General features: G+C 39.3%; 1 protein-coding gene across 1 annotated transcript; it reads left to right on the top strand.

Annotated features, from left to right (window-relative positions):
* Positions 1-8,313: 8,313 nt before the first annotated feature.
* LOC118979374 (40S ribosomal protein S29-like) lies at positions 8,314-8,613 on the top strand. The gene has a single exon (XM_037035402.1). The coding sequence runs from the start codon at positions 8,358-8,360 to the stop codon at positions 8,526-8,528; it is 171 nt and encodes a 56-aa protein (XP_036891297.1). The 5' UTR covers positions 8,314-8,357; the 3' UTR covers positions 8,529-8,613.
* Positions 8,614-14,788: the final 6,175 nt, after the last annotated feature.

The raw sequence follows: 14,788 nt of genomic DNA, 5'->3' as shown, positions 1-14,788 counted from the left end.
CCCACAACCTCTCCAACACTTGTTGTTTGTTTCTTTGTTTATGGTAGCCATTCTGACTGGTGTTAAGTGGTATCTCATTGTGGTTTAAATTTGCATCTCTCTGATAGCTAGTGATATCGAGCATCTTTGCATGTGTCTCTGGATCCTCTGTATGTCCTCCTTGGCGAAGTGTCTGTTCAAGTCCTTTGCCGATTTTTTAATTGGATTGCCTGTCTTCTTTGAGTGGAGTCGTGTGAGTTCTTTGTATATTTTGGAAATAAAACCTTTATATGAGGTGTCATTGGCAAATATGTTTTCCCAAACTATTGCTTTTCTTTTTATCTTGATACTGTTTTCCTTGGCCATGCAGAAGCTCTTAAGTTTGATGAGATCCCATTTGTTTATTCTTTCCTTTATGCCCCTTGTTTTAGGGAACGTATCAGTAAAAATATTGCTGCGTGGAATATCTGAGATTTTCCTGCCAATGTTCCCTCTACGGCTTTAATGGTGTCACGGCTTATATTTAAGTCTTTTATCCACCTTGAATTTATTTTGGTGTTTGGTCTAAGTTGGTGCTCGAGTTTCATTTTTTTGCATGTGGGTGTCCAGTTCTCCCAACACCATTTGTTGAAGAGGCTATCTTTACTCCATTTTATGTTATTGCCCCCTTTGTTGAATATTAATTGACTGTAGAGATTTGGGTTTATTTCTGGGCTCTCTGTTCTATTCCATTGGTCTATGTGCCTGTTTTTATGTCAGTACCAGGCTGTTTTGATTAAAGTGGCCTTGTAATATAGTTTTATATCAGGTATTGTAATCCCTCCTACTTTGTCCTTCTTTCTCAAAATTGCAGCTGCTATTCGAGGTCTTTTATGGTTCCATATAAATTTTTGAAGTGTTTGTTTTATGTCTGTGAAATATGCCATTGGCAATTTAATAGACATTGCATTAAATCTGTAAATTGCTTTGGGTAGTATGGACATTTTGATGATGTTAATTCTTCCAATCCATGAACATGGTATATGTTTCCATTTGTTTGTGTCTTCCTTGATTTCTTTCTTCAATGTTGTGTAGTTTTCTGCATACATGTCTTTAACCTCCTTGGTTAGATTTATTCCCAGATATTTTATTTTTCTTTTTGCTATATCAAATGGGATTTTTTTTCTTGATTTCTGCCTCTGCTGTTTCATTTTTGGTATACAAAAATGACTTTGATTTCTGGATATTGACTTTGTAACTTGCTGTTTTGCCAAATTCATTTATTAGTTCGAGCAGTTTTGGGGTAGAGTATATAGGATTTTCCATGTACACTATCATGTCATCTGCAAACAATGACAGTTTTGTTTCCTCCTTTCCGATTTGGATGCCTTTTATTTCCTTTTCTTGTCTGATTGTGGAAGCTAGAACTAGCAATACTATATTGAATAGAAGTGGTGAAAGTGGACAGCCTTGTCTTGTTCCTGATCCTAGTGGAAAAGCTTTTAGTTTTTGTCCATTGAGTATGATGTTGGCTGTAGGTCTTTCATATATGGCCTTTATTATATTGAGGAATGCTCCCTCTATTCCCACTTTGCTGAGTACCTTTATCATAAATGGGTGTTGAACATTATCAAAAGCTTTTTCCGCATCTATTGATATGATCATGAAGTTTTTGTCTTTGCTTCTGTTTATGTGGTGTATTACATTTACTGATTTATGAATATTAAACCATCCTTGCGACCTGGGATGAATCCCACTTGGTCGTGGTGTATGATCTTTTTGATGTATTGTTGGATGCGGTTTGCTAATATTTTATTGAGGATTTTAGCATCTTTGTTCATCAGTGATATTGGCCTGAAGTTTTCTTTCTTTGTTGTGTTTCTATCTGGTTTTGGAATTAGGATGATGCTGGCTTCATAAAAAGAGTTGGGGAGTTTTCCCTCCTTTTGGATTTTTTGGAATAGTCTGTGAAGAATAAGGGTTAGTTCTTCCTTAAAAGCTTTGTAGAATTCTCCTGTCAAACCATCTGGTCCAGGGCTTTTGTGTGATGAGAGTTTTTTGATTACTGCTTCAATTTCAATTTCTCTTATTGGCCTGTTCATGGTTTCTGCTTCTTTTTCATTGAGTCTTGGAAGATTATATTTTTCTAGAAATTTGTCCATTTCATCTAGGTTTTCAAATATCTTGGCATACAGCTCTGCATCGTAATTCTTTACAATCCCTTCTATTTCTGTGGTATCAGGTGTAATCTCTCCTCTTTCATTTCTGGTTGGGTTTATTTGGGTCATCTCTCTTTTTTTCTTGATGAGCCTACTTAAAGGTTTATCTATTTTGTTTATTCTTTCAAAAAACCAACTCCTGGATTCATTGATCCTTAGAATTGTGCTTTTAGTCTCTACGTCATTTAATTCTCCTCTGATCTTGGTTATTTCCTTCCTTCTAGTTGCTGTGGGCTGTCTTTGTTGTTCCTTGAGTTCTTGGAGGTGTCAGGTTTGGTTGTTTGTTTGATATGTTTCTATTTTCTTTAGGTAAGCCTGTATTCCTACGAACTTCCCTCTCAGGACTCCCTTCACTGTGTCCCATAAGTTTTGGGTTGTTGTGAGTTCATTTTCATTTGTTTCCAGAAACGTTTTTATTTCTTCCGTGATTTCTATTTTGACCCACTCGTTGTTTAATAGCATACCATTCAGTCTCCATGATTTGGGGTGTTTTTGGTTTTGTCCTGTGGGGTTAGTTTCCAATTTCAGTCCCTTGTGATCAGAGAAAATGCTTGGTATGATTTCTATTTTCTTGAATTTATTGAGACTCGTTTTGTGTCCTATCATGTGATCTATCTTTAAAAATGTTCCATGTGCGTTTGAAAAGAAAGTGTATTTAGCTTCTTTGGGATGGAGGGCTCTATATATATCAATTAGGTCCATTTCATATATGGTGTCATTTAATGCTGCAATATCTTTGTTGATATTTTTTTTGGAAGATCTGTCCACTTTTGACAGTGGGGTGTTAAAATCCCCTACTATAATTGTGTTGCTGTCAATTTCTTTCCTGAGGTCCTCCGGAAATTTCTTTATATATTTGAGTGCTCCTGAGTTGGGTGCATATATATTTACGATGTTACTGTCTTCTTGGTGGATTCTCCCCTTGAGTATTATGAAGTGACCTTCTGGGTCTCTCTTCATGGCACAGTTTTTGATGTCTATTTTGTCTGATATGAGAATTGCTACCCCGGCTTTTATTTCTTGTCCTTTTGCTTGGAAAATTTGTTTCCATCCTTTCACTTTTAGTCTGTGGTGGTCCTTTGACCTGAGGTGGGTCTCTTGTAGGCAGCATATGTGTGGCTGGTGCTTTCTTATCCATTCAGCTATTCTGTGTCTTTTAATTGGTGCATTTAATCCATTTACGTTTAAGGTTATTATTGAAAGGTACTTATTCATTTCCATTTATGTACCTGTGTTCCTCTCTGTCTCTCTCTTTCCCTTCCTTTTCTTAAAGCAGGCCTTTTAGTAATTCTTGTAGAGCTGGTTTGGTGGAAGCATATTCTTTTAGACTTCTTTTGTCTTGGAAGCTCTTTATTTGTCCTTCTATCTTGATTGAGAGCCTTGCTGGGTACAGTAGCCTTGTTTGTAGGCCTTTGTTTCTCATTACTTGGAATATTTCTTGCCATTCTCTTCTTGCTTGAAACTTTCCTTTGAGAAGTCAGTAGCCAGCCTTATTGAGACCCACTTGTATGTCACTTCCTTTTTCTCTCTTGCTGCCTCTAGGATTTTCTCTTTGTCTTGGAGTTTTGCCATTTTAATGATGATGTGTCTTGCAGTAGGCCTCTTTGTGTTCCACCTGCTTGGGACTCTCTGGGATTCCTGGATCTGTGTGACTTTCTCTCTCCTCAACTTAGGAAAATTTTCCGTTATTACTCTTTCAAATAGGTTTTCTATCCCTTGTTCCTCTTCCTCTCCTTCTGGTATTCCTATTATTCGGATATTATTACTTTTCATGTTGTCTTGCATTTCTCTTAAATTCTCTTCATTTTTTCTGATTCTCTCTTCCCTTACTTGGTCTGTCTGGGAGATTCTTTCTAACCTGTTTTCGTTCTCACTTATGCAATCTTCTGCCATAGCGATTCTGTTCTTCATACCTTCTACTGTGTTCTTCATTTCAGTTATTGTATTCTTCTTTTCCTCTTGGCATTTACTGATGGTTTCTATTTCCTTTTTCATGTTGGTATAGTTTACGGAGAGTTCATTGTAGCTCCCCTGTAGTTTCTGGTAGCTCGTTGTAAGCTCTTTGAATTTCCTGATAACCAGTGCTTTGAATTCCACATCTGATAGTTGACTTGCTTGTATTTCATCTAACATTCTTTCTGAGGTTTCCTCCTTTTCTTTCATTTGGGGATTGTTTCTTTGTCTTCCCATTGTTTGTGATACTCTTCTTGTTGTCCTCAGCTTCTTAAATTGATCTGTTCTGGGTTCCTGGGTTTATGGTGTGAACTTCTGTGGTAGGATACCTGTGAAATTCAGTGGTGTGGTCTCCTTCTGGCACCTTGGTGTTGTCCGCTTCCACCTACTCCTTTCTTTATTGTGTGTGTGTGATCAGTTGAAAGGGGGGGGCAAAATCGTTTATGATAGCAGAAGATTATTTTATGTTATTTACAGACACAGTGGGCAGAGGAGAAATAGACAATCTGTAGGCTATGTATAGAGTTAACCATGCTGTTCGACCCTGCTTGCCACTTTTAGGAAAGGGTGGACATAATTTAAGTGTCTTGTTTGGAATCGGGAGCTTGTGTGCTGTATCTAGAAAGCAGTGTGGTTGCGGGTGGTCAGATTTGAGATAAGGTGACAGTACACGTTAGTAACTGGGTATAGCGTGTGAGTAAATAGAGTAATATAATTCAGGCACCTGCAACGTAGTCTAAGGTCAGAAAGATGTGTTATGAAGTATTACTGTTTTATAGAACAGCTCTTATTTACAATAATATTAGAGCAACACTCTCGTGATAGATTCCATGTGATCTGTCTAAATGGGGTTATAGAGCTTGGGTAGTATAGCAAAGGAAAGCAAGTGAAGTATAGAAAATTAGCAATACACTGTGGAGGAAAGAGTGGTGAGAATCTGTCAGGTAGTACAATATAACCAGCCAGGACTAAGAAACCTGTACAGAAAGAGGAGGGATACAGAGATATTCTTAAAATAAAAAAAGGTGTAAGAATAATCCAAAAAATAATAATACAACTAAAAGAAAACTAAGCAACACACAAACAAACAATCCAACACACACACACACACAAGTCCGGAGAAAGGGGGAATACGTGGAAAATTCGAGAAGAACGGAAGGACTAAAACTGGAGAAAAAGGAAAAGAAATGAAGGACAGAGTATTGAAAGATAGAGCAACAATACAGTTTACAAGATATAAGATTAATTACAAAACTGGTAAGCATTATGCTGAGCGAAATAAGCCAGGCGGTTAAAGACAAATATCATATGATCTCACCGTTAACAGGATTCTAAAGAAACCAACCAAGCAAGCAAAATACGACCAATGACACTCAAATATGGAACAGGCTGACAGGGTCCAGAGGGGAGAGGGGAGAGAATCATAGGGGAAAAGGGAATGGACTCACATGAACAAGTATAAAGGACACATGGGCAATAACTAAGTGTCGGGGGTGGAAAGGGGAGGGAGGTGAGGAACATGGGGCGGGGGGCGGGCAGGGTTGGGAATATAAGACAGAAAGCTGTACTTGAACAAGAATTAAATAAAAATTATATTAAAAAAAGAAAAGATTAATTACAAAAGAAGTTGAGAGAGAAAAAAAGGGGGGAAGGGAAACACACTCACACACACACACACACACACACACACACACACACACTAGAGAAGGGGGAAAAAAAGAAGCACCCTTCATTTGTTGGTTTCAAACTGTCCAAACCGGTTTTTCTGGTTTCAGCGTCTCTAAGGGCAGGTTCGCTGGCGCGCACAAGCACACTGCCAATTGGGCTGTGGTTGCGCACACCCCTGGAGGCTGCCTGTGTTCCTGGGTATCCGGCACTGTCCTGCTCAGTACCGTGGCGGTACCCAGGTGTCCCCACCCCTCCCCTGGATGGCTGCTGGGTGGTTGGGGGCAAGCCGTGGTCTTCGAGCCCCTCAGTTCACTTTCCATTAGAGACTTCTCCACAAAGCCTGCCTCTTAGCCCAGCGCAATCCCAAAAGACTGGCAATGATTTCTATTGGCAATGACAGTGCCCTTCTTAAATCCCCCCAGGCTAGTGGGCTGGTGGGTTGAGGACCGCAGAGTCCGCAGTTGCCACCCTTTATGTTAACTTAAGCCCAGAGGTCTCTGCCCGATATTAACCTACCTGCCTAGATGGGGAGGGGGAAGTCAGTTGTCTCCCACAGAGTCTATTGCCAGAGTCTGTTGCCTGCCCACCAGGTGCCCAGCCTCTGGACTTCTCTCCGCCACAGGCGCCCTAGTCCTGGATTCAGATGAGGCTTCTGTTTCCCACAGATGGTACCAGCCCAGATTGGCCGCCGCTTCTGGACTGTACTCATGCACCAGCCAGAGGTCACCCGCCGTGGGTGCAGCCCACCGCTGAGGAGGCCACCTGCGCAGCCGCTTTTATCCTCACTTGCTGTCTGGAGCCCTCGATGACCCACAAGTGTCTGGTTTCTCTGTCACACTCTGTGGTCTCCTATTTTCATAAATGTTGGGGAACTGTTGGTTGATTATGCTGTTCTTCGGTAGATCCACCCGGATCTTCCACCAGATGCACGGGAGCTGGCTTCCCTCCATTCTACTCTGTCGCCATCTTAACCCACTCTCCCAAAGTCCCATTCTTTAGAATAGAGAACCCAGAAATAAAACCAACTCTGTACAGTCAATTAATATTCGACAAAGGGGGCAGTAACATGAAATGCAGTAAAGATAGCCTCTTCAACAAATGGTGTTGGGAGAACTGGACAGCTACATGCAAAAAAATGAAACTCAAGCACCAACTTACACCATACACCAAAATAAATTCAAGGTGGATAAAACACTTAAATGTAAGCTGTGACACCATTAAAGTCCTAGAGGAGAACATTGGCAGGAAAATCTCAGATATTTCACACAGCAATGTTTTTACTGATATGTCCCCTAGAGCAAGGAATATAAAGGAAAGAATAAACAAATGGGATCTCATCAAAATTAAAAGCCGTTGCGCAGCTAAAGAAAACAGCATTAAAATAAAAAGACAACCAACTGTATGGAAAAACATATTTGCCAATGATACCTCAGACAAAGGTTTAATCTCCAAAATATACAAAGAACTCACATGACTTCACTCTAAGAAGACAACTAACCCAATTAAAAAATGTGGAAGGTCTTGAACAGACACTTCTCCAAGGAGGACATACAGAGGATCCAGAGACACATGAAGAGATACTGAATATCACTTGCTATCAGAGAGATACAAATTAAAACCACAATGATATATCACTTTACACCGGCGAGAATGGCTATCATAAAGAAAGCAATAAACAACAAGTGTTGGAGAGGGTGTGGGGAAAAGGGGACTCTGGTCCACTGTTGGTGGGATTGCAGACTGGTACAACCATTATGGAAAACAGTATGGAATTTTCTCAGAAAACTAAAATTGGACTTGCCTTTTCACCCAGCAATTCCACTGCTAGGATTGTATCCTAAGAACCCTAAAACACCAATCCCAAAGAACATATGCACCTCAATGTTCATAGCAGCACAATTTACAATAGCCAAGAGTTGGAAGCAACCTAGATGCCCATCAGTAAATGAATGGATCAAAAAACTGTGGTACATATACACAATGGAATTTTATGCTGCAGAAAGAAAAAAGGAGCTCCTACCTTTTGCAACATCATGGATGGAACTGGAAAGCATTATGCTGAGCGAAATAAGCCAGGTGTTGGACAAATACCATATGATCTCACCTTTAACAGGAAGCTAAACAACAAAACAAACAAGCAAGCAAAATCTAACCAAAGACACTGAAATAGAGAACAGGCTGACAGTGACCAGAGGGGAGTGGGGAGGTATTTTCAGGGGAAATAGGGGAGGGATTTAGAGGAACATATATAAAGGATACATGGACAACAACTGAGAAGGGTGGAAATGGGAGGGAGAGGGGGAGGGAGGGGATGGGATGGGATGGGAGTAAGAGACAGAAAACTGTTCTTGAAAAAGTATTAAATTTCAAAAAATCAAAAAAAATAAAGGCCAGCATAAATGACAAAGAAAAAAAAAACAAAGTCCCGTCCTTTGATCCTATTTATCACACGCATAAAAATCCCAGAGAAGTGCTGGGGCCATTGCCTATGTAAATATCTCTATATGAAATTTAGACGAGAGCTCTTTCCTTTTGCCTCGCTGCAGCAGAGAGAGCAACATGGGTCATCAGCAGCTGTACTGGAGCCACCCGAGAAAATTCGGCCAGGGTTCTCGTTCTTGCTGCGTCTGCTCAAACCAGCACGGCCTGATCCGGAAGTACGGCCTTAATATGTGCCGCCAGTGTTTCCGTCAGTACACGAAGGATATAGGCTTCATTAAGTTGGACTAAGCGAACTTCTTTGGGTTATTGAAGACATCTACCTTATTGCAGAATGGCTAGCTCTTTGTACATAAAATAAAATTAAAAAATTCAATTATGAGTGTTTGAAAAAAAAAAAGAAATTTAGACGATTACCAGCATTCATGCCTTTTAGGAAGAAAAAGATTACAAAGAAAAAAAATAAATGCATGTAGAAGTATTCCTATGTGTCATATAATCAATATGCACTTAATATATTCTGAAGCTAACTATAGTTAGATGTGCCCCCATAGGTCTATATACACATATTTATGCACACTTACTTACCTCATCATACTGTATTCTTGGTTTAGTTGTTGGATGGCAAGGACTAATTTTTTTTTTTATGCCAAGTACCTATTGCAGTTATATAAAAACTCAGAGATAGACCTTTAATGGTGGTGACTGAAGTCTATTAAAATTCCATCAAAATCTTTGTTTCTATTTTAAAAGTAACATCTTCAAATTGTAGAAAATTTACAAAATATTGACAAGAAAAGAGATACATGATCCTCCAATCATTTATATAAGCATCATGAGCACTTTGAGCTTTTTACAAAAATTTTTAGAATATATAGTTTACAAATTTTCTATGTTGGATTTGTCTTAATCTAACATGATGTCAGAGCATTATTGTGTTGTTACATAGTTACTGTAATTTTTTAAAAAACAACTATATACTTTGGATACTAAGGCTTTCACCATTTTTCTCATGTAATAAATATTAAGTCCCAATAAGCACTACAATTAACATTTCTTATTTAATTATGCTTCTGAAATGGATTTGGAATTATTTCTTTATGAAAAATTACAGGCTTTCCATGTGAGATGAATATTTTTATGGGTAGTGACCCTTATTGTCCAATTACTCATATAATTTTAATATAATTTTATAGGTATGAATATCTGTCTCATTACAACTTAAGATGGATTTTTAAATGATTTTCATAATATTATGGTAAACATAGAATTGTTTAAACTATTGTTGAGGGTAAGCATTTTTTATGTTCTAAATAGCATCATTTATTGTTATTATCTTATTAGAAAAAACATAGCTTACTAACTACAGTTAGTTTCTTTTTTTTTTAAATTGTTTTATTCTTCAATTACAGTTGTCTGCATTTTCCCCCAGCACTCCTTCCCCACCCCAGGCAAACCCACCTGCCTCCTTTGCTCCCACCCTTCCCCTTGGTTTTGTCCAGGTCTCCTTTGTAGTAGTTCCTGAAAACCCTTCCCCCCATTCCCCCTTCCCCCCACCACTCTGGTTATTGTTAGATTGTTCTTAATTTCAATGCCTCTGGTTATATTTTGTTGGCAATATATATTTGCTTTTTCCTCATGTTGGTTATGCTCCAGTTAAAGGAAAGATCATATGATATTTGTCCCTTACCACCTGGCTTATTTCATTTAGCATAATGCTCTCCAGTTCCATCTATGCTGTCACAAAGGGTAGAAGCTACTTCTTTTTCTCTGTTGTGTAGTATTCCATTATGTAAATTTATCACAGTTTTTTGATCCACTCACTTACTCATGGGCAATTAGGTTGTTTCCAGCACTTGGCTATTGTAAATTGTCCTGCTATGAACACTGGGGTGCATAGGATCATTGTAAAAAAGATTTTATTTATTTATCTTTAGAGGGGAAGGGAAGGAGAGAGGTAGAGAAATATCAGTGTATGGTTGCATCTTTTGCATCCCCTGCTGGGAACTGGCCTGCAACCCAGGCATGTGCCCTGACTGGGAATTGAACTGCAATCCTTTGGTTTGCAGGCCTGTGCTCAATCCACTGAGCTATTCCAGCCAGGGCTGCGTAGGATCTTTTCAATTGGTGCTTTAGGGCTTTTGGGATATAATCCCAGTAGAGGAATTGCTGGGTCAAAAGGCAGTTCCATTTAAGTTTTCCGAGGAAATTTTATACTGTTTTCCACAGTGGCTGCAGCAGTCTGCATTCCCACCAACAGTGCACTAGGGTTCCCTTTTCTCTGCACAGTCTCCAACACTTGTTTTTTGATTTGTTTATGTTGGCCATTCTGATTGGTGTGAGGTGGTATCTCGTTGTGGTTTTTTAACATTTTATTTATTTATTTTAGCGATATGGGGAAGGGAGGGAGAAAGAGAGGGAGTGAAACATCAGTGTGTGATTGCCTCTAGCACACCCCATACTGGAGATATGGCCTGCAACCCAGGCATGTGCCCTAACTGGGAATCAAACCAGCAATGCTTTGGTTCACAGGCCTGCACTCAATCCACTGAGCTACATGAGCCAGCGCCTCATTGTGGTTTTAATTTGCATCTCTCTGATGGCTAGTGATGTTGAGCATCTTTACATATGTCTCTGGGCCCTCTATATGTCCTCCTTGGAGAAGTGTCTGTTCAAATTTTTTGCCCATGTTTTCACTGGGCTTTTTGTCTTTCTGGAGTGGAGTCATGTGAGCTTTTTATATAGTTTGGAGGATTTTTTATGTTTCTTATTCATGTTTCTTTATGTTATAAATCTGTGGATCTGGACTAGGTCTTAAAAACTATCTTCTACATTATTGTTCAAATTTTAAAACAAATAGTAGTATGCAGTTTTCCAATGAAATTGTATACACTTTAATTTGTAATACAGATACAAATACAAGTGTTCTGGTTGGAGTGAGGATGGAGTATCCCAGAAGCCCTACAACTTTTTAACCCATAAGAGTGTTATATGAAACTCTAAGGCTCCGTGAAGCCAAGTTTGCAAGCCATGTATTTGTCCCTGGTATTGCCTTACCTCCTTGGCAGATATCCTTGCTGAATCCCCACAAAGGAATTTAGTGATGTATAGAGCCTCAGCCTGTATGTGACCTGGAAAGGAGCAAAGTGCTATGAGGGCTGCCAAAGATCATCCACAAAATGCCTTTAGGGAAGTAGGCAAGGAGTTGTGTTATGGGTATATGTGGGAAATATTTGGAGTATTTCTGCTGAGGAGATATAATCTTGTTATATCTTCATCATGTGGAGTAAATAAAAGCACCTCACAGATCTAAAGAGCCAATTAATTAGCATATATTGAACACATTGAATGGTTCTGGGGTGTCTAAACTTCAGTATTATTGACATTTTGGATGGGATAGTTCTTTGCTGTGTAGAGTCAACCCGTGGGATGTTTCAGAGCACCTCTGGCCTCTACTCACTAGATGACAATAATATTCCGGCTCTCCCCTACCCCTTTACCCAGCCATACACTGGTTTCTGATAATTAAAAACTCCAGATATTGACAACTGTCCCCTGTGGGATCAGGAATGGCTCCTGTCTGAAATCTTAGCTATACCATAGGTCCCCAAAGCCTGGGCCACAGACAGGTACCAGTACTTGACCATTTAGGAACCTAGCGTCACAGCAGGAGGGCAAGAGGTGAGCTCCTGCAAGCAAGTAAAGCTTTATCTACCTGAGCTCTGTTTCCTGTGTTTCTGTACTTTCCCCCAACTTCCATGGAAACATTGTCTTCCATGAATCTGGTCCATGGTGATGAAAATGTTGGCAGTTACTGCAGTGTAGACTGTGCATGGCTTAGGGAACAAACAGAAGAATCTCTTGAGTAGAGCAAGGAAGAAAGCAATATTTTTAATTGCTTATTTTCAATATTAACAAAGTCAAGGATTAGGCATGGGGATTTGTTCTTTACCCACTGCAGAATAAAGGGAACTGCAGTTCAGGGTCTTTGCTGCTATCTTTCAAACTTTGTATGGGTACATATCATTTGTAAAGCCTGAATCACTTACCAACCTGAGTTGCAAGGGCAGTAAGAAAATGTGATGCTTAGTTTTATACTGCAGCGGTGAAAAAAGGCTCACTAGAAGAGTGTGTCAGTCCACTGGTTCACACCTCTCCCAAGCCTCAGATTTCCTAGTAGTGACTAAGCCTGGAGAAATTCTACTTTCACGAAACAAAAAGACTCATTAAAGCCTTTTTGGCGGGGGGGGGGGGTGTAGAGAATTTTTGGTGAGTTTATTTGAGCCAAACTGATGATGATTGCTGGAAAAGAATATCTAATTGGATTGAGAAATACTCTAGAGAATGGCAATCTAGCACATTATTTTATGCATTGTAATTAAAGGAGGAGCCATAAGGGGACTACATGAAGTCCACTTGTGATAGATTAGCAAGACAAGAGAAAGCAAAACAGGAAATCATCTGGGATTGGATAAAAGTTAAATGATAGACACATACTTCTTTTATATAGGTGGATAAGGGATAGTTAAGAGTCAACAATTAACAGGCTAACAATAACAATGAGGGAATAAGTGGTCACAACTTCTGCCCAAGGGAAGTTACTTTGACATTCCAAAGTAAACTGGAAAAGCCAACATTCCTGCTGTCACCTACCAGACTTGATAAGCAGAGAAAGAGATTTTTATGGACACTTTATTCATATGGCCAGCATTCTGAGAAGATGGTGGGTTATGTACTCTAATAGACTACCTTAAATTCTGTTTTGAACTGACACTTTCTATAAGGGAAAAGAAAGTGTGAGTAAGGAGTTTGGAATTCAGGGGGAAAGTTATTCAGATAAAACCTGCAGCATTCGTTCATTTGTGTCCTGGGTGGTTGTCTTTATCTGTGTCCTGGGCAGTGGGCATCTCAAGCTTGAGTACAATGACTCAGACACCATCTTGATTGCTTGCAGTCTTCCTAGGCACAAAGGTGGAACTGTTTGTGCTTTCCTAGAGTCAAGGTGGGTCATATATTCAGTTCCTGAAATAATAGCTTTTTATATACATTAATTTCTAAGGTTATTAGCTAATACCTGAAACTAAAATTTCCCATTTGAGTCCCCCATCACTTCCCCACTGTTAGTTTAAACCATCTTATTTCTACGAAATCAGTTTCATATGAAAGTGCTCATTTTGCTATTTAATATATGCATTAGCATTAGATCATTTGGTAGAGGGCTTAGGAATACACTTAATTGAAGAACAACATAAGGGGGCACATGATATGCAACAAACTATGATACTGAAAAAAAATTAAGAGAATAAAAACGACAAAACCTCTTTAAGACCAATAATACTAGGCAACCAGGACGTTAGTTTAAACAAATCAATACCAAAGAATTCCTCTCTGTTTTATGTTGGAAACTACTTAATTTACTTGCTTTATTTTATACTCTGTAAGTTGTGAATTATCAGTCAGTTTGAAACAGCTGAGTCCTTTAAATTCTTTACATCCATGATTATGTCTTAAAAGGAGGCAGTCTATAGCTACATGATTCTCAAATACTGTTTCTCTAACTTGTCCTGCTTCTTGACTAATGGCATTAATGGCTTGTAAGATGGCATTCAAAGTTTTGGCCATAGCACAAGCTAATCTACTTATTTCTACATTCAAATGGGTTATTATGACTGACATTGCAAATATAGTCAAAGACACATATTCATTGGGTCTAAAAGGTGTAAATCACTGTTACAGTCAGGTGCAATACAGATTTCCCATGGAGCCCAGGTTGGGTGGGACTTCTGAGGCATAAACACTATCAGTCTTTCTAGAGATTGTGGTCCCCTTGAACTTTTTGCTGGAACATAGGAATAAACAATCCTCCCAGATATTAGAAACCATTCTGTAATCAATTTAACATGAGCAAAAGCATAAGATACATTGGTGGTGGTGGTACAATTTATCTTCACCTCTGTTACCAATGAAACCCTGGTTCTTTCCATCAACCCAGTAAAGAATTACAGAAAAGTGATTCTATTTGTGCACAGGCTAAGTTTATTAGTGCTATGTTCTAATGGGAGAGCAAAAGCAAGGGTAGCAAGAACAGAGGTGGCAAAAGCAGAGTGGCCAGAAGCCAGGTGGCCAGGGGTCCCACCCCTATGTGGAAAAAAGCCAGGAGAAGAGAACAAGTCCTTTGTTCTGAGGACATACAGTTGGCAGGGTGGGGGTGAAGGAGTTACATATTGATTGACAAGTAAATGTGGTGCCAGCTTTCCCTCAGGGAGATATGACTACCCAAACATAGGCATTTGTAAGGGTCGGGTAGCCTGTATCCTTATCTTGCTCCAGGCTCTACTTCTTCATTTTGGATATGTTACAGAGAGCAGGCAGGTAAGCCAAGTTGTTTTAGGTGCTTTTCTTTGGAAACTGTAGAACTCACCCCTTGTTTCCCCCTTCCAGCCCTTGGGATGAATACACAATCTCAAGGTTTTCCTTTTCATAGCAAATGGAGATGATGCACACAGACTTTCATGCCACACCCCCAACATCCCCCAACCTTCACACACACT

This window comes from Sturnira hondurensis, unplaced genomic scaffold (assembly GCF_014824575.4).
Source record: "Sturnira hondurensis isolate 20B ecotype Veracruz unplaced genomic scaffold, ASM1482457v3 Scaffold0022305, whole genome shotgun sequence".
NCBI lineage: Eukaryota > Metazoa > Chordata > Mammalia > Chiroptera > Phyllostomidae > Sturnira > Sturnira hondurensis.
Note: the sequence above shows the minus strand (reverse complement) of the source record. Positions and strands in the feature narration are given on the sequence as shown.